The 20,396-nt window shown below is 42.7% G+C and overlaps 1 protein-coding gene and 1 pseudogene across 1 annotated transcript in view; both read right to left on the bottom strand.

The window, feature by feature from the left end:
- Positions 1 to 19,614, bottom strand: part of HSF5 (heat shock transcription factor 5) — a 62,727-nt gene extending 43,113 nt beyond the window's left edge. Inside the window, exons 1-2 of the mRNA XM_017539753.2 lie at positions 18,801 to 19,614; positions 10,612 to 10,983 (exon numbers count right to left, since the gene is read on the bottom strand). Of these exons, the coding sequence (XP_017395242.1) occupies positions 10,612 to 10,983; positions 18,801 to 19,422 (994 nt within the window). The 5' untranslated portion in view covers positions 19,423 to 19,614. The remainder of the gene's footprint in view (positions 1 to 10,611; positions 10,984 to 18,800) is intronic.
- On the bottom strand, positions 7,019 to 7,966 carry LOC108312052 (annotated as a pseudogene).
- Positions 19,615 to 20,396: the final 782 nt, after the last annotated feature.

Consider the following 20,396-nt stretch of genomic DNA (forward strand, 5'->3'; position numbering starts at 1 on the left):
AAAAAAAAAAAAAAAAAAAAGCCGGGGTGGGGTGGTCCTTTTCCTCTAGAGTTATAGCAGCTAAGGAAAATCTAGCCACTTAGCAGCAGGAAAAGCCTTGGGAGCTGCAGGTCCATTCCATCAGGGTACCAAAAAGCAGTGTTTCATTACAAATAAATCAATAAAAGGTGTTAGTTTTATTTTTCCAAAGTTTCTGACTCCATTGGTTACATATTTTCAATAGGTGTAAAAATGTACTTTAAATTTCTCAGAGAAATAAACTACAATATATAACAGAGAATATGTTAATATATTTTTGATAGCTTGATAGCTGAGTTGGTATCTCAGGAAACAGCAAAAAAGTAAATAAATATTCTTTAAAGTATCCAGTAACAAATGGAAAGTAAAAGGTAACTGTATGAAGAAAATGAGGGCTTGAAAAGATTATAATCCAAAAAGATTCCTCAATGGCTCTTCCTTACCAGTACAGTCCTATTTTGTATAGTCAACAAAATAGAACAAAGTAAGGTATTAGTAAGTTTACTGAATATGAAAATCTAGGCATAGAAATCTGACTATATGCCTAGTATATGAAAAATCTGTGTATTATGAAAGCACTGACATTTATAAAACTTAGTTTATCACTATGTCCTAAGACACATTCATCTGCATAAAGAACTTTCAGTGTCTTCCTGAAGGGAGTGTTCAGTTGAGGCATTAAATTTCATGTAGAAAGAAAAACTGCAAATAATGAAAAGAATTCCATTTTAGATATAGGAGTTGATGACATTTTTTAAAAAATTCTAAATAATAAAAAATTTTAAGCCAGAGTTACTAAAAATTATTGCTCCTGAGCTGTAGGTGAGGTAAACACATTAATATACTTTATCCTATAGAAGTAATCCTATAGAACTAAAATATTTTGGCTGGCCGCAGTGGCTCAGACCCCTCAGCACTTTGGGAGGCTGAGGCAGGCAGATCATGAGGTCAAGAGATCGAGACCATCCTGGCCAACAGGGTGAAATCCCGTCTCTACTAACAATACAAAAATTAGCTGGGGATGGTAGCACGTGCCTGTAGTCCCAGCTACTCAGGAGGCAGAGGCTGCGGTGAGCCAAGATTGTGCCATTGCACTCCAGCCTTAGCAACAAGAGAAAAACTCTGTCAAAAAAAAAAAAAAGTATTTTGAATTTGAATCTACTCCAGAATAGTATAATATCAACAGTGAGAAAATACCCAATAATACAAATACCCAAAAGAAAAAACATCATAATAGTATATTGAACTTCAAGATAAACTCCTATAGCAACTAGGACCCAGTATCTCCTCATTTATGGTGAGGTAAAGAAAAGGTCTTTTAAGTATATATCCCAAAGTGAAAACAGTCATTTGAAGAGATATCTCTACACCCATGTCCACTGTAGCAAAATTTACAATAGCCCCAAGATGGAAGCAACTCAGTATCCATCAACAGATGAATGGATGAACAAAATGTGTTACACACATACAATGGATTATCCAGCCTTTAAAAGGAAGAAAATCGACACATACTACAATATAGATAAATCTTAAAAGGCATTAAGTGAAATAAGTCAGTCACAAAAGGACAAATATTGTACAATTCCTCATGTAAGTTTCCTAGACTAGGAAAATTCATATAAACAAAAAATAAATTAGAAATGACCAGGGGCTGGAGGAAAGGGGACAATGGGAAACTATTGCTTAATGGGTACCAAGTTTCATTTGAGTGATGAAAAGTTTTGAAAAGAATGGCAAGGGTTGCACAATATTGTGAATGTAAGTAGTGTCAATGAATTGTATATTTTAAAATGGTTAAGATGGAAAATTTGTATATTAAATATATTATTCCATTTATATGAGATATTCAGAATAGTTTGATTCAGAGACAGAAAATAGAATGGTGGTTGCTAGGGGCAACCCCTCCACCTCAGGGATGGGTTGGTGTTCTCTAATGGGGAGTTAGTGGTTAATGAGTACAGAGTTTTGGTTGGGGAAGATGAAAAGTTCTGGAGATACACAGTCATGATGGTGAATGTATTTAATGCCACAAAACAGTACACTTAAAAATAGTCAAAGTAGTTAAGTTTCATGTTATGTATATTTTTTCACAATTTTTAAAAGGTAAATGTTTTTAAAAGGTAAAAAAATTTTTAAAGGTATTTTTGCTTAGTTTCTTCTGGAAGAAGAGAGAGAGCACTTCCGAGTGCTATGGGCCTCTTTTCCATAAGCACAAAATCAAGTATTTTCAGAGAAGCAATACAGGCTGCTTGAGAACAAGAGTAACAGCACAAAACGCTCTTATACTTCTATATTCATGTACATTAATGGAGGAGTAGAAGCCTAAAGATCACACCTGTAGAATTCAAATGTACTTTAAAACAATAATCAGTAACTCTTTTTGCCCAAGGGCCAATTCAGAAAAATCTTAAATTTTCTTTCTTTCCTTTTTCCTTTCTTTTTTTTTTTTGAGACATGATCTTGTTCTGTGGCCCAGGTTGGTCTCAAACTCCTGGCTTCAAGTGATCCTCTTGCTTCTCAGCCTCTGAAAGTGCTGGGTTTACAGGCATGAGCCACCACTCCTGGCCAGATGTATGTTTTCTAATAAAAAATAAAAATATCATGTGTACCTTGGGGGAAAGCATATATTCTTATAAATTCATTTAGCCTTTAAAGTGTTACTACCTAGGCTTATTTTTTTTGAGACAGAGTCTTGATCTGCTGGCCAGGCTGGAGTGCAGTGGCTCAATCTCAGCTCACTGCAACCTCAGCTTCCTGGCTTCAAGTGATTCTCCTATGTCAGCCTCCCAAGTAGCTAGGACTACAGGCATGTGCCACCATGCCTGGCTAAATTATTTTTGTATTTTAGTAGAGATGGGGTTTCACCATGTTGGCCAGGCTGGTCTCAAACTCCTGACCTCAATTGATCCACCTTCCTCGGCCTCTCAAAGTGCTGGAAGTACAGGCATGAGCCATCATGCCCAGCTTTCTAGGATCATTTAAAAGACAGCTGTTGGACAGGTACAGTAGCTCACACCTATAATCCCAGCAACTCAGGAGGCTAAGCAAGGGGTACACTTGAGACCAAGATCTTGGGACCAGCCTGGGCAACAAAGCAAGATCCTAACTCTACCAAAAAAAAAAAAAAAAAAAAAATTAATTAGCTGGGTGTGATGGTATGTGCCTATAGTCCTAGCTACTTAGGAAGCTGAAGTGAGAGGATAGCTTTAGCCCAGGAGTTCAGCCTGCAGTGAGCTATGATCATGCCACTGCACTCCAGTCTGGTGAGAAAGCGAGACCTTGTCTCTTAAAAAATAATAAAAATAAAAATAGGCCAGGTGCAGTGGCTCACGCCTGTAATCCTAGTATTTTGGGAGGCCAAGGCGGGCTGATCACAAGGTCAAGAGAGTGAGACCATCCTGGCCAACAAGGTGAAACTCCATCTCTACTAAAAATACAAAAATTAGCCAGGCATGGTGGTGTGTGCTTGTAGTCCCAGCTACTCAGGAGGCTGAGGCAGGAGAATTGCTTGAACCCAGGAGGCAGAGGTTGCAGTGAGGCGAGATGGCACTACTGCATTCCAGCCTGGTGACAGAGCGAGACTCTGTCTTAAAAAAAAAAAAAAAAAAGACAGCTTTTAAAATGTTTTATCCTTTACATGTAAATAGTGTTTAAGTTTTACAAAGCCTATTCACATACATTAGTTCATTTAACTCCTCACCCAGACTATTATGGCCACTTTATAGAAAGGGAAATTGAGGCCACATAACATGATATAATCCACTGAAGTTCATATCCAATGATTAACTGCAAAGCTGGGACTAGAACTAGTTCATTCCATTTAATAAATTATTTACTTAGGGTCCATTATAGCAAGCACTCTGCAGGTATAGGGGGATACAGAAATGAGTTAGAGGCAGCCCCATTCCACAGAGCCCCCAGAATGAGGGATTGCACTCTAGCAATTGGAGTATGTTCTCTCTCTCTCTCAGGGTGAGTCAGTAACCCAGAACAGTCCCAATGCCACCAGCAGCATACAAAGGTAGATTCCCCTACCAGTTGCTATTGTCCACCCTATCTGGGAAGAACTAACTCTGAGGAAGAGAAGCTAAAAAACAAAAGACCCTCTTCATAAGAGGCAGACAGACAGGCAGGCAGGCAAGCACAGCAGTCAAAAGAACAGAATCTTGAGTCAGATTGGGTTTGTTTCCAAGCCCACGACTTCCTAGCCGTGCCTCAGTTTCTTCATCTATAAAATGAGGATAATTACACTACTTTATAAGGGTATTGTGAGGATTAAATGAGTGAATAAGTTAAAGAGTACTCAGAACAGTGCCTGGTCATAGTGATTGCTATGTAAGCATGTGTTAAATAAGAGATGAAGGGCAGCTACAATTTACTAATCACTGCCTTGAGTTTAAAACTTTGAAAAAAAGGCAAAGTTGATTTTGAGTCAATTCAGCATTAAAGGAAAGCAATTCTCAATACAGGATTCTATATATATAGATGAATATTCTTTTTTTTTTTTTTTTTTAAGACAGAGCATTGCTCTGTCGCCCAGGCTGGAATACAGTGCTGTGATCTTGGCTCACTGCAACTTCTGCCCCTCAGGTTCAAGCAATTCTCCTGCCTCAGCCTCCCTAGTAGTTGGGACTACAGGCGACCGCCACCACACCCAGCTAATTTTTGTATTTTTAGTAGAGATGGGGATTCACATATCGGCCAGGCTGGTCTTGAACACCTGACTTTGTCATCTGCCTGCCTTGGCTTCCCAAGGTGTTGGGATTACAGGCGTGAGCCACCACACCCAGCCAAGATGAATATTCTTAATATATGTTCAAATATATAGTGGAGAATAAGTAAAACTAAAAGGTTTAAAATGAAGTTTTTCATAAAAAGAGGAAAATTAAATTATAATTGTAGACTAAATATAACATCAGAGGAAAAATTGAATTCTAGATAAGGCAAGAATAAAGAGTCAACTAATGCTGGATCTACAACATTTTGCCTTTGAAGACGTGATAAGAATGGAAAACTGACACTTCAAGTGAGGAACGACAAATATAAAAAATGACTCCAGTCTGTTCTAACTTGAGAAAGAAAAAAAAATGATTCCAATGAGTTATTTTATGAGTTAGTCTGATGGCAAATTTTTAGTTTCAGTGTTTGATTTTACTAGAGAAATAATTTATGAAATATTACAAAATTCAAAATTTACTGGTTATACTATTTGAAGACCAGATCCAAGTTTATGTTTACAACACAACTAATTTTTTTTTTTTTTTTGAGACAAGATCTTGCTCTGTTGGCCAGGCTAGAGTGCAACGGCATAATCACAGCTCGCTGCAGCCTCAACCTTCTGAGCTCAAGCAATCTTCCGACTTCAGCCTCCCAAGTAGCTGGACTACAGGCGCACCACCACACCTAGCAAATTTTTCTATTTTTCAATGCCTCCTTCCTAATTCTTACCTTAAACACTTGGAGACAACTCCCAATTTATAATTTATATCAAACTAAAATATTTTTAAAACATGTCCAAAATTATAATTTAACAAATATTATTTCTATAATGAATATTAACTATAACATCTGTAGTGTTTTTAGTGAATAATATATGAGTACTTCTCATAAAATTTAGAACTAGTAGTTTCCATGAGGATTGCTTAGAACTTGGAATACATTTTCCAGGCTGGAATGCAGTGGCACAATCATGGCTCACTACAGCCTCAAACTCCTGGGCTCAAGCAGTCGTCCACCTCAGCCTCCCAATTTGCTGGGATTACAGGTATGAGCCACCATACCCAGCCATCTTGTTTTTAAAGATTGTACAGATATTTTGGTTCTTCAAAGAAGTTGCTGGGAAAATCTGGAGGAAAAAACTAGGCCTTAACCATTTTCTAAGTAACATGGTAAAAAATTTTTTTAAATTTCTAATAGGCAAAATGATTAAAAGTGCAAAATCATCCTTCATATAATTCCCTCCTTTTCTTTCTTTTTTTTTTAATTCCCTCCTTTTCTTTTCAATGCCATTCACCAAAGGAGTAACAGCTCTGAAAATCTATAAAACTCAATCTAGATTATTTAATATCATTAAAAGTAAACATTTTGGGAAAATAAAGTAATCCTTTTCACTGCTATATTTAGGTACAATGAGCCAATGATAAAAGTATACAGTTGGAGATTAACAGCTGGAAAATAGCACTGTTACAACTAGAACAGTCACCAGATTTATAATTTTGTTACTTGTGTGTACACATTTAGTATTATTGTAACAAAGCAACTTGTCCACTTTTAACCTTTAAAACTGAGCATCACCTTTCCTTTCCAGTGAAACAAAAAGAAAATTTAAAAATAAACAGGAAAAAAATTACAATAGAGAATGTCAATTCCAAATAAGATCCTACAGGTTCTGCTGATTCTCCCATCGAACAGCAGGGCTCAAGTTATTATAGGAGAGAATTTATTTTAAAAAGTGTCATCTTAAACTGCAAGGATGTCTGTCAAATATCACAAGCATTCCAAAGGAAAAACCAAGTTGTCAAAATGCCCACTTAACCCACCCAAACATCTCAATCGCCGCCCCTTTGCTGACCTTCTATAATTCCATTTTTTAAAATTTCATTTCTTCTTTTTAACAAGAGAAAGTCGACAGATACATGTTGGTAAATGCTAACTGTGCATATTCACATAGAGACATGGTATACTCTCTGAGTTCAATAGACAGAGAAAGGAGGTAAAAAGCTAGAATTCTGGGCACTGCTACACAGAGACTTCCAGCTTCCAGCAGAGACAAGGGAGCAGGTTTTTCTTTTTTCCCCCACAGGGCTCAGTGGTATTGATTCCACGCAGTTTTTGTTCAGACAGGAAAGGATAAAAATGAATTTTGAACTGAAAGGGGTAGAGACTCTTTCCCCATTGTATTTTGCTCAAGGTGTTTCCCCTCAAATAAGTTGAGAACCACGGTGTAGAGAAAAGTGACTTCAAGAACAGGGTGAATGAGCATAAGAGAGAAAAAAAAAAAAAAAAAAGACTGTACTTGCTCCCAGGGACTAGAGAAAATTTTTTAAAAAGGAGGTTGGAATCCATTAGTGTTCTATTAGTCATCTTCTGCTTCATCCCCTTCTCCTTCCTCCCCTTTATCATCATCATCCTCACCCTCCTCATCCCCTTCTTCATCAATATCTTTTAATCCTTCCTGCTCTTCATCATCATCTTCTTCTTCTCCTTCTTCGTCATCCATATCAGAAACCAAGTAGTGCTGTAATGGGTTTGGCCAAACATTATCTTTGATGACCTCTCCTAACTCATCAGCACCTGCATCAAAATGGTCGGTAAACCAGGTAAAGAAGCTCCCTGGTTCCTCAAGCTGCTACTTCCTGCTGGCTTTATTCTGCGTTTGACTTGAAGGCTTCGTCAAATCCTTTCCAGGTTTTCATTTGATTTCAGTGGACTCTGAAGATGGAACACCACTCTCATTCAGATTAAATTCTTTGGGGAGAACTTTATTTTCAAAGTAAGGATTTTCATCAAAATAAAAATCTATTCTGTAACCTGATTTAATCTCTTCAAATTCTGTCACTTCAACTCTGGTCAAATAATGTAGTGCCTCTTCGTCCTCCTCCCCAAGCAGTACAGACACATGTGGACCGTTGACAAATGTTACCCAAAAATGTGGGATTCTGGCGATCAATTCTGACCTCTTCTGAAAAAAATGGTTGGCAGAGTTTGTTATATTTCTGTTCTACTTTCAAAATCTCGCTGGGCTTGTTCATTAAGTCTATTTCATTTTGGACTTCATCAGTGTGTTCCATGTTTCTTGCTGTTTTTTTCTGAGATCTCGTCGGACCTGTAGTGGTGGGAGTTAATGGCTTTGGCCGCGGGCGCCGACATGGCGGGGAAGGGAAGGCGGTTTCCTTCTCCCGCCAAATGCGCGGGCGCTTCCTCGGTCCGGCCGCCTCCTTCCGGCCTGACAAGGGGGTACGAGCTGGGGCTCCGGGCGGGTACGTGACGAGGAGGTGCGGGCTGCGGCTGCGGGCGGGTACCCGATGACGAGGTACGGACCGGGGCTGCCTGTGGGTACCGGAGGATGAGGTACGGGCTGGCGCTGCCCACGGGCACCTGACGACAAGGTACGGGCAGGGGCTGCGGGCGGTTACCTCACGATGACGAGGGACGAGGTACGGGCGGGGGCTGCCCCCGGGTACCTGACGCAGGCTGAGGCTGCGGGCGGTCACCTCATGATGACGAGGGACGGGACGGGCTGGGGCTGCCCATGGGTACCTCACAATGACGAGGTAGGGGCTGGGGCCGCGCAGGCAGGTACCTGACGACGAGGTACGGGCTGGGGCTGCGGGCAGGTACCTGACGATGACGACGTGCGGGCTGGGGCTGCCCGCGGGTACCTGACGATGAGGTACGGGCTGGGGCTGCGGGCATGTACCTGATTACGATGAGGTACGCGCTGGGCCGGCGGACGGGGCCCCGGTCCCGGCTCCTGCTCAAGGAGGGGAGGCGGAGGCGGCGGCGGCGTGGCTGGCGGCTCAGCTCCCCCACTGGCCCAGATTTATAATTTAAAAAAAAATTTTTTTTGAGACAGAGTCTCGCTCTGTCACCCAGGCTGGAATACAGTGGCGCGATCTCGGCTCACTGCAACCTTCGCCTCCCGGGTTCCAGCGATTCTCCTGCCTCAGTCTTCAGAGTAGCTGGGACTGCAGGCGCGCGCGACCATAACCGGCTAATTTTTGGGTTTTTTTTTTTTGTAGCGACGGGGTTTCACTATGTTGGCCAGACTGGTCTCGAACTCCTGACCTCGTGATCTGCCCGCCTCGGCCTCCCAAAGCGCTTGGATTACAGGCGTGAGCCACCGCACCTGGCCCAAATTTATAACTTTTAAATGGCAACAAATTACTCCATCCCTTTTTCTAATTTACCTTTCTTCTACTCTAATAATATATTTTTTTTTAATTAAAAAAACAAACAAAAACTTAGCTTTCCACTTAGTACTGCCTGGGAGAAATGGTCTAACAAAAGACCTCCAGAAATTGCTTCCAGATTTACATAATTGAAAAAATTAAAGCTCCTAGATTATTAATTCACAGGGAAAAGGAATGCCCCCTTTCTTCTCTTTCTGATCTTTTCTGAAAGCTTTGACCCTTGTCTTATTTCTGTTACCTCACTTCATCATTGTGTAAAAAGCATACCACATGATGAGATACATGCCATGGCTATGGCGTTTTGCAAAATTGAAAATACATTTGCGTGAAATGATAAGAATATATTGCAAAAAATTTTCTGTTTAAAAAAAGACACACGCACGCACACACAAGCCAGGTGCAGTGGTTCACTCCCCTAATCCCAGCACTTTGGGAGGCCGAGGCAGGTGGATCACCCTAGGTCAGAGCTCGAGACAAGCCTGGCCAACATGGTGAAACCCCATCTCTATTAAAAACACAAAAATTGGCCAGATGTGGTGGAGGGTGCCTATAATCCCAGCTACTCAGGAGGCTGAGGCAGGAGAATCGCTTCAACCTGGGAGGCAGAGGTTGCAGTGAGCAGAGATCGAGCCATTGCACTCCAGCCTGGGCAACAAGAGCAAAACTCCATCTCAAACACACACACTTTTTTTTTTTTTAATTTTCCCAGAAAGCAAAACAGATGATCGTTATCATAAGCATTTCCAATTAGTGGTTTGGGATCTACCAGCGTGTCCTCAAGGCCTTTGATTCCAAGTCAGTTGTCACTGTCAGGTTCCTCCTCCTCTGCTACTCCCCAATTCTTAGCTGGCTGGGAATAACACTGTGAAGATTCCAGTGTTCACCTGGTTTTTACTAAAAAATTTAATGTTCAGAGACTATGATTTTTTGTTAAACATCATTACTAAGATAGTAAAATTATTTCAATTGAGATAATCTCACCTATAATATTAAACCATAACATACTAAAGACAGTTAAACAAAAACTTTAAAAAAAAAAACTACTGCACCAAGGATAGAGTTAAAATAAGGTTCTGGGGTACTAAGGGTTTTTTTTGTTTTGTTTTGTTTTTTTGAGACAAAATCTCACTCTGTCATCTAGGCTGGAGTGCAGTGGCGCAATGTCAGCTTACTGCAACCTCTGCCTCCCAGGTTCAAGCAATTCTCTTGCCTCAGCCTCCTGAGTAGCTGGGATTACAGGCGCCTACCACTATGCCTGGCTAATTTTTGTATTTTTAGCAGGGATGGGGTTTCACCATGTTGGCTAGGCTGGTCTTGAATCCTGACCTGAAGTGATCCACCACCTCGATCTCCCAAAGTGCTGGGATTACAGGCTTGGGCCACCACATCTGGCCTTGGGGTACTAAGTCTTAATTTAATAACTAGGACACATTTTGAGTATACAAGTTTCACTAAAAATACACACCCTTACACACCAACAAAATTTTTACAATCCTTAAAAATACAATGAAATTTTATATATTGTTTAAAAATATCTCTTGCTAAGAAATCTTTGCCATTTCTTATGGGTACATTCCTACTGTTTGTTTCAAAGCACACAGAGATTAAAATGCATTTAAAAATATATATGTGCATTACAAACAACCTTAGATAGAAGATAGTAAACCAGAATTTCTCATACCTGTTGGATAGTAGGCTTGCGAGTACTGTGCTGAGGGTGTGTAGTTACTATATTTTTGGGAGGAGCTGACCATTGTTTGAGGACCTTGTTGAACATGTACAGATGTGGCGCTGGGCTGCAGCGTATAGGTAACCTCAGCTGGAAACCTCTGGAGTACAGGAAATGGAACCCCTTTATCTGAAAATGTGGGCGATGGCTCCACTTGTCCAGGGTGCATTCCAAGGGAGTTCTGCCATATTCTATGAGGAATTGGGGTCCGATCTAAACTTTTCATAGGAAAAGTACTGTGGTCGTGGGATGAAGTTACGTAGGAGTAAGGAGACAAACTATCTCGCCGAAATGACCGGTGAAATTGTCCTACAGCTACTGGTCCTGCATAAAAGAGGAAGAGCACATTTACTAATTTTACATTACATCACCAGACATAGTAAACCAAAGATCATAAAATGTACTACTCTTCACCTATCAGCCGTTTTTAACACAACAGAAGTTTAGTTTTGGTAAAAACAAGTTCAGAATCAACAATATGAGACATATAATACTGAAAGAAGAATCAAATAAACCTTTGTTTTCTCAGTGTAATAGTCATAAAAGACAAAGTGCCCAAACTCTAACATTAAATCAAATGTTAAATCAAATATTCAACATTAAAAGCCTTTTATACATGATTTGGCCATCTTACTTTTTGCTTTATTTGCCCTACCCAGATTTTTCCAACATGTAAGCTACTTCCTAAAAGTTTTCCATTCAGTCTTTCAAACCATTTTGGAGCATTAATAACAGGCATAAAAATAAGCTCTCTACCAAAAAATAAATGGGTGTGGAACATATAACAATTACAAAATATTTAAAAAGTAACACTCTTTGCAATCTGTCATCTATCTATCGCTCAATCAATTGACTGACTGACAGGGTCGCATTCTGTTGCCCAGGCTGCAGTGCAGTGATGTGATCTTGGTTCACCCTAGCCTCAAACTTCCAGACTCAAGCAATCCTCCCACTTCAGCCTCCCGAGTAGCTGGAACTATAGGTGCACACCACCAAGCAATGTTACTTTTTTTTACTTTTTGTACAGACAAGGTCTTGCCACTTTCCCAGACTCGTCTGCAACTCCTGGGCTCAAGCAATCCTCCTGCCTCAGCCTCCCAATGTGCTAGGATTACAGAAATGAGCCACTGTACCTGGCCTGTGTTTTGTACTTAAAAAAAAAAAAAGGAAAAATCATTTTTAAGAGGCCTATCATTTGAATACATTCAGTCTTCTGAAGTAGAATTTTTTTTCCCCTATTAGATAAAGACCACTTGATTTCCAGGGCCCCAGTATTTGTGTTGTATATCTTTATTTTTGGCATTGTTTTATTCTTTTTTTCTTAGAAAGAGTCTTAATTTGTCTTTAGGCTGGAGTGCAGTGGTGTGAACATGGCTCACTGTAGCCTCAAACTCCTGGGCTCAAGCCATCCTCTCACCTCAACTTCCCAGCTGGTTGTTTACTGCACCACCACACCTGGCTAATTTTTTTTTTTTTTTTTTTTNAGGAGCCTCTTTATGTTGCCCAGGCTGATCTTGAACCCCTGGGCTCAAGCAATCCTCCTGCCTTTCCCTCCCAAAGTGCTGGGATTACAGACATGAGTCACCATGTCTTGCCCTCCCTTTCAAATTTTTAAAATTAATAATCTTTGTAGAAAAGTCAGGTTTGAAAAGTTTGACTTAGTTTTCTCCTTCATCTCCTAAATCGTCATTTTCTGTGATTTTTCTTTCTTCAGGGTCTTTCTAGTAGTATTCCTTCCCAGGTATCAGTGGCTCTCAACATTGGTTTACATCTGAATCACCTGAAGAGTTTGTTAAAAATCCACAAATTCAGGCCCAGAGATTCTGATACTTGTCTTCTCTTTACTAGCAAGTTAAAAAGGAATAAAAAGTAGAGATAAGGAAGAGAGAGAAAAGGCAATAGTATGTAATGAGGAAAGGGAGAATATAAATGTTGCAGGACTATAGATTATGATTCTTGAACATAAACAAAACTAGCCTAATTTATTCCTAAAGAGAATTTAGCATTAAATCATGTGATTGATTCACAAGTTTCTTTCAATTTATTAAGCTAATCTGTAAAACAGAGGGAAAACCTATTATGCACCACTGAAGTATTAAACTACATGTTGAAAGTTGGCACTCAAATATCTGCTTTTCCAAATAATCAAACTGTAAACCCATTCAACAAGTTACATATCTGTCATTCTATTTCTGTGGTTTAATTTCCTTTGAAGAATAAAGCAGGCCACCCATGTTGGTTCATGCCTGTAATCCCAGCACTTTGAGAGGCCGAGATGGGCAGATCACTTGAGTCCAAGAGTTCAAGAGCAGCCTGAGCAACATAGTGATACCCCATCTCTACAAAATACACAAAAATTAGCTGGGCATGGTGGTACATGCCTGTAATCCCAATTACTCAGGAGGCTGAGGCAGGAGAACAGCTTAAACCTAGGAGGTGGAGGTTGCAGTGAGCTGAGATTGAGCCACTATACTCCAGCCTGGGTGACACAGTGAGACCCTGTCTCAAAAAGAGAGAATAAAGAACTATTGAGTCCTGGAGTTCAAGGTTACAGTGAGCTATGATCGTGCCACTGCACTGTAGCCTGGGTGACAGAGTGAGATCCTGTCTCTAAAAAATAAATAAAGCATTAATGCCCCCAAAAAACAAATACACACATATGAACAACACAAATTCTGGAACCCTGCAAATCAAGAGGCTTTATCTAATGGGGGGAAATCCTACTTCAGAAGATTGAATGTATTCAAATGATAGACCTCTGAAAAACTATTTTTCCTTTCTTCCTTTAAAGTACAAAAAATAGACCCTGTGCAGTGCCTCATCCCTCTAATCCTAGCACTTTGGGAGGCCAAGGTGGGAGGATTCCTTCATCTTGGAATTTTGAGACCAGCATAGGCAAAATGGTGAGATCCCGGCCAGGTGTGGTAGCTAATGCTTGTAATACCAGCATTTTGGGAGGCTGAGGAGGGCAGATCACTTGAGGTCAGGAGTTTGAGACCAGCCTGGCCAAATGGTGAAACACCATCTCTATCAAAAAGACAAAAATTAGCTGGGCGTGGCGGTGCATGCCTGTAGTCCCAGCTACTCGGGAATCTGAGGAAGGAGAATAGCTTGAACCAGGGAGGCGGAGGTTACAGTGAGCCAAGATTATGCCGCTGCCAGTCTGGGCGACACAACAAGACTCCATCTCAAAAAAAAAAAAAAAAAAAAAAAAAAAAGAAAAAAGAAAAAAAGAAAGAAAAAGAAAAAAAATAGTGAGATCCTGTCTTTACAAAAAATAAAAAATCAGCCAGGTGTGTTGGCATGCACCAATAGCCTTAGCTAGGCAGCTGAGGTGGGAGGATGACTGATCCTCGGAAATCAAGGCTGCAGTGAGCCAGGTTCACACCACTGCACTCCAGCCTGGGTGACAGAGGGAGACTCTGTCTTTAAAAAAAAAAAAAAAAAAAAAGTGCAAAAAACAGTTTTTATGCTGCTTGATTAGCAATTCTGCATGTACACACACTTTGAACCCACTACTGACCCCCCCCACCATTTTTTTCTTTGCTCTTCACAAGAGGTGTTTCTCTATGTCCAAAACTACCCATTGCTTGATTTCTCCTGGGTTGCTCACATGTCAACACTACATGCTGCCTACAGAGTACAACAGCTCTGCCCTCCTCAGGGATAAGCTATTGGTGAATTTTCAGGCTGTAAATAACTTAAGCAGCTAATTAAAGAATTCTCTACCTTGGCTTAAATTGTTTTATATCTGCCTGCTTCTATCATGATAAACTTGGAGTGACAGCCAATTAACTATTTTAGATGCTGTTAAAATTAGAACATGGTCAAGATTAGAAGAGCATTCTTTTTTAAAATAAAGAACCAAGACATGTTCAGCCCTTATTTATTCTTCTGTTAAGGGTTACCTCATAGGGCTTAATTCAGATCAACATTACACAGTATCACCTATATGTCTTCAAAATATCTTTAAGATATATTTGGCAAAGTTTGAATCCAGAATTCTGGAAATATGGGGCAGGATGAATTTGTGTTCTTAAAAGTTCTATTTCTGCTGGGCGCAGTGGCTCACACCTGTAATCTTAGCACTTTGGGAGGCCAAGGTGGACGGATCATGAGGTCAGAAGATCAAGATCATCCTGGCCAACATGATGAAACTCTGTCTCTACTAAAAAAAAAAAAATAGTGGTGGCATGCACCTGTATTGTCAGCTAAGGCAGAAGAATTGCTTGAATGCAGAAGGTAGAGTTTGCAGTGAGCCAGGATCGCGCCACGGCATTCCAGCCTGGTGACAGAGTGAGACTGTCCCCCCAAAAAAGTTCTATTTATTTTATGGAAATGCATCTGAACTAATCAATTGTCAGGAAAGAGTCTAAAAACTTGCCTCTTGAGAGCATGGTATCCCCAAGAAAAAACAGATTATCTGCTTCTCATACCTGTTACTTAGTTTAGAATGTCTTAACAAACATGTTAAAATAACTGCTTCTAAAAACAAAATAACAAAAGTGCACAAACAGAGGAAAAACATGCAATCTCACGTTTCTTACCAAGTATGCTCTTGGAAGGTGAACGGTACAGTTGGTTCAGTGGCTCTAAATAAAAGAACTAGGTCCTAAAACAGAGGATTCTATTATAGAATAGAGAGAGAGAGAAGTATTCAACCCATATACTGAAATAGAACACATAAAACATGGAAACTAAGCAGTAGCAGTGTAGTCAGGCACATAACCAAGGCAAGATTTAAGAAGAAGAAAAATTAGATGAGGATAAATAGAAGAGCCAAGGACATAGAACATGGAATGAGAACAAAACAAAGTGTATTCTTCAACAACTTTGTTCAATTATTCAAGTTCCAGTATTCTTGAACCTACATCCAATTACATTCCACCTGAACCAGTAACACAGTTCCCTAGTGAACCAAGCCTATGGTGTAGACAGTCCACAACTGACATACCTTCTGCACACACCAACAGGTAGAATGGTAAAAAAGAAAAAAAGAAAAAAAAAAAAAAAAACACCAAACAGGAAAGTCATGAAAACAATAACTTGACTAGCAATTAACTTGACTAGTTATATATGGACTGACATATAACCTATACTGAAAAAGCATAATTTATGTTTTTCAACAAATACTAATCTTTAAAATGCTGACCAACTGAACTTTAAGTGAATAAAATCAGATTCCAGATAGCCCTGAATTTCTTCAATTAAAGTGGACTCCATCCTTAAAATACAGCTGGGTTTAAGATAGGTGAGGGAAAAGATCAGAGACGAGAAGTTGGTTTTTATGTGTGTATGCATGTATGTTTCTTTGTTTGAAGTGGTGATCCCATTTCTCCCAAAACCATATTTTCTAGTCTTTTCTCCTTATACCCACCAGACACGCAACCTGGAAAAAAAAAAAAAAAAAATCCATGTCAAGAGATTCTGCCAAATGTATGCCATGGTATTGTCTCCATTGCCTTGCTCCCTACCATTTCCTGTCAAAATCAGTGGCCATCACATGGAAGTGGCCTGATATTCCTCTAGCACATTCTTAGGCCACTGCTGCTTTTTCAACTTATTATTGGAACTTTAACCTAGTCCCTTATCTTCTAAACTCCACAGTGGACACATAACCTAGTTCTTTATCTTCTAAATTCCAAATGAGCCAAGTACTATTGTCATTCCTAACCCTGGGCAAAGGTTAAGTTAAACATAGTGTTATTTTATTTGTATACTTAAACTTTTCCATTAACCCCAAAATAACCCAGATTTCTTTATAATAAATCCACATTAACATGCTGAGAATGTATCTATTACTCTCCTAGTTGAAGGTGAAGAATGAATTCTTATTATATCCTGTTGGTTTCTTGGTATACTCCTTCATATCATGGACTCTTTAAACAGATAAATGGAATATTGCTTCCCTTGCCTTCCTGAAAGAAGGGGAAGAACATCAAAAATCAAGCCTATAGGCCTGGTACGGTGGTGGCTCACACCTGTAATCCCAGCACTTCCAGAGGCCAAAGTTGGCAGATTGCTTGAGCTCAGGAGTTCCAGACCAGCCTGGGCAACAGGCTGAAACCATGTCTCCACCAAAAATACAAAAAATTAGCTGGGTGTGGTAGCCATGCCTGTAGTCCCAACTACTCCAGAGGCTGAGATGGGAGGAGCCCTTGAGCCTGGGAGGCAGAGGTTGCAGTAAGCCAAGATCCTGCCACTGCACTCCAGCCTGGGAGACAGAGTGAGACCCTATCTCAAAACAAAACAAACAAACAAAAAACAAGTCTATAAAATAATTTGGCCAGGTGCAGTGGCTCACACCTATAATCCCAACATTTTGGGAGGCCGAGGCAGGCAGATCACCTGAGGTCAGGAGTTCAAAGCCAGCCTGGCCAACATGGTGAAACTCTGTCTCTACTAACAATACAAAAGTTAGCCAGGTATGGTGGCAGGTGGCTGTAATCCAGCTAGTCGAGAGGCTGAGGCAGGAGAATCGCTTGAACCTGGGAGGCAGAGGTTGCAGTGAGCCAAGATCATGCCATCACACTCCAGCTTGAGTGAGAGATTTTGTCTCAAAAAATGAAATAGGCTGGGTGCGGTGGCTCACGCCTGGAATCCCAACACTTTGGGAGGCTGAGGTGGGTGGATCACCTGAGGTCAGGAGTTAAAGACCAGCCAGGCCAATGTGATGAAACCTCATTTCTACTAAAAATACAAAAATTATCCAGGAGTGGTGGCATTTGCCTGTAATCCCAGCTACTAAAGAGGCTGAGGCAGGAGAATTCCTTGAACCTGTAAGGCAGAGGTTGCAGTGAGCCGAGATCGTGCCATTGTACTCCAGCCTGGGCAACAAGAGCAAAACTCCATCTCAAAATAAATAAATAAAATAAACAGATAATTCACTATCAGAGGGTTTCTGAACTTTTACTACATACAGATGTACACCAAAAAGCTTTTTCAATACCAAAAGATTGTGGCCAATAGTGATAAATTCAAAGGCTGCAAATGTGAGCTTTCTAATATTCTTTTTTAAAAAACTTGACAGCTATAAGGAAAACCATTTTTTCTTAGCATCAAGCTGTAATTCACTATAATGAAAGAAATGTGTAAGGCTGGGCACAGTGGCTCACGCCTGTAATCCCAGCACTTTGAGAGGTCGAGGCAGGCGAATCATGAGATCAAGAGATAGAGACCATCCTGCCCAACGTGGTGAAACCCCATCTCTAACTAAAAACACAGAAATTAGCCGGGCGTGGTGATGCGTCTGCAGCCCCAGCTACTCAGGAGGCTGAGGCAGGAGAATCGCTTGAACCCGGGAGGCGGAGGTTGCACTGAGCCGAGATCGCGGCACTGCACTCCAGCCTGATGACAGAGCGAGACCGCGTTTCAAAAAGAAAAAGAAACGTGTAGCCAATTCATTCTACATAGGAACTACATCTTGTAAGCGACAATGTACCATTGTATTTTTGCTCTTAAGGTATATAAACAATGTCTACCATTCTACACATTACTCAGAACCTTAAATCTGATTATTGTAACACTTCTTCCAAGATTTCTTATATGTGCCAACAGGTGGAAGGTGGCAGCCCTCTTCAAGGACAAATTTCCACTCCAGGCACCTTTTCCAAAACTTTCCCTTGGTTGCTATTGCAATGTTCTAAGTTCTCTTGACTGATTTTATTCCCTCTCACCTTAACCCACTCTGCTTCCCACTGGAGCAAAGGAGCGCCTTCTGTGTTTCTTCCAGACCCAATGTTTTAACAAAGGACTACTTATTCTAGATGTTTACAGTAGACAGTGTGGGTCTCAGGAAGGTAAACGGAGGCTTAGAAGTAGGTAAACTTCTGGGATTCAAACTGGGGACCAGTAGAAGAAGGGAGCCTAAGTCGGAGGTCCCTTTTGCTGCCAGTGGGCTCAGGAGGGGCTAAATGCTTACAGACCCTCCAGGGGAGGGCCAGAGGCCACGGTGCTGGTGCTGCTGAGAACGGTGGCGGTGGCGGGACCTCCAGTCCCAGGGGAGCACAGCGGACAGTGGGTCCCAGGCGCCTTTCACACGCCCCCAAGGGAGGACGTGCGAAAATGCGCCCTCGAGCGGCGGTTGCTACCCGCCACCCATGTGCCCGCCGTAGGCGAAGGCGCAGGCAGCCCGGACTCACCGTGCGGCTCGGGCCGGGACCCCGCGGGCGGCGGCGGCGGCGGCTCCTGGTGCTGCAGCGGGGTCGGGGCGGCGGCCGAGGCGGCAGAGGCCGAGGCCGAGGCCGAGGCCGAGGTGATGAGCAGCCGCTGGAAGCGGTTGGGCGGGCGGCAGGGCACCTCCAGGCCGGCCGCCAGCTTGGCCTTGTTGGCGCTGGTCAGGCGCTTGAGGTGCACGAGCAGCTGCGGCTGGTCGCGGCGGAAGTGCGGGCTGTGGAAGTGGTGGAGGGGCCCGTCCCCCGCCGGCCCGCCGCCCCCCGGCCCCGGCCCCGGCCCTGCGGCACCCGGCCCGCCCAGCACCACCTTGCGGAAGCCGTAGAGGTTGAGCTGGCGGATGAAGCTGGTGAAGTTGGTGGTTTTGAAGAGCTCGGGCTCGGCCCCGGCCCCGGCCCCCGCGGCCCCGCCGCCGCCCCCCGGCCCGGGCGGGCTGAGCAGCTCGGCCTCGAAGAGCGGCTGGTCGATGAGCAGTCCCTCGCCGCGGCCGTCCCAGCGGATGGAGCGGTAGCGCGGGCTGTTCACCAGCCGCCACAGTTTGGCGGGGAAGTTGTTGGGGTTGATGGGGGTGGAGAGCAGCGCCTCCTCCATGGCCCCGCCGGGCCCGGGCCTCGCCCCCCCGCCGAGCCTAGCTCTTCCTCCCCGTTCTCGATTCCCCCCCGGGCCTTCGCCTCGCCCTGTCCGCTCCTGCCGGCGCCCGGCCGCCGCGGACCCGGGACGGTTGGCGCACGAGGCCCCGCGGCGCCTCCCAGCGCGGCCAATGGGGCCTCGAGTTCCCGCCGCGCGGCGCGGGCACCTCCCCCTCGGCGGCCGCGCGCCCAGGCCTGACCCGTCAGAAGCCTGCGGCACCCGGGCAGGAGCGCCTTTCCCTAGGCGTTCCCCGACTTCAGGCCGGGAAGGCAGCCTGCCGGGGCGTTCTGTCCTGCGAAGAGAGAAGCCCAGTTATCCACCGTGGAATACCAAGAGGCGTGTTTTTCCACCCAGCCAGCGAGTGGGGACTTGGAATGCAGAGAAAGTGTGCGTTGGGCAGCAGAGTCGGTCATTCTGGGGACCAAAGGGCCCTGGCCTGTAATAAACCGTGGAACTGCTCACCTCTCCAAACAAAAATGATGCTGCTGGAGGTATATGTATCTTGAGTAAACCAATTCACCTGTTAGATAGTAGCATCTTGTATCTTTTAAGATATACTCTCTTAGGTCAGCATTTTGCTCAAGACATTTTGCTCAAGGTTAGATGAGAACTGAGGTCCCTGGGAGGAGGGAATCACGAGAATCTAAGTACTATTTTGTGTGCCTGCTCAACCAGCTGGTGTCATTTTAGACATTAAAGAGAAATAAAGATGGGATAGAATTCTACGGTATCCATAAGAATCGATCCCTAGCCAATCCAATCAATAAATAAGAATATAACCAGAGCTGTGCTGATTAAAAAATAGAGGTTCATTTGAAAATGGAAACTGGTCGGGCGCAGTGGCTCCCGCCTGTATTCCAAACACTTGGGGAGGCTGAGCTGGGTGGATTGCTTGAGCCCAAGAGTTCGAGACCAGCCAGACCAGTATGGTGAAC

Source organism: Cebus imitator, unplaced genomic scaffold (genome assembly GCF_001604975.1).
Source record: "Cebus imitator isolate Cc_AM_T3 unplaced genomic scaffold, Cebus_imitator-1.0 Scaffold121, whole genome shotgun sequence".
Classification (NCBI taxonomy): domain Eukaryota; kingdom Metazoa; phylum Chordata; class Mammalia; order Primates; family Cebidae; genus Cebus; species Cebus imitator.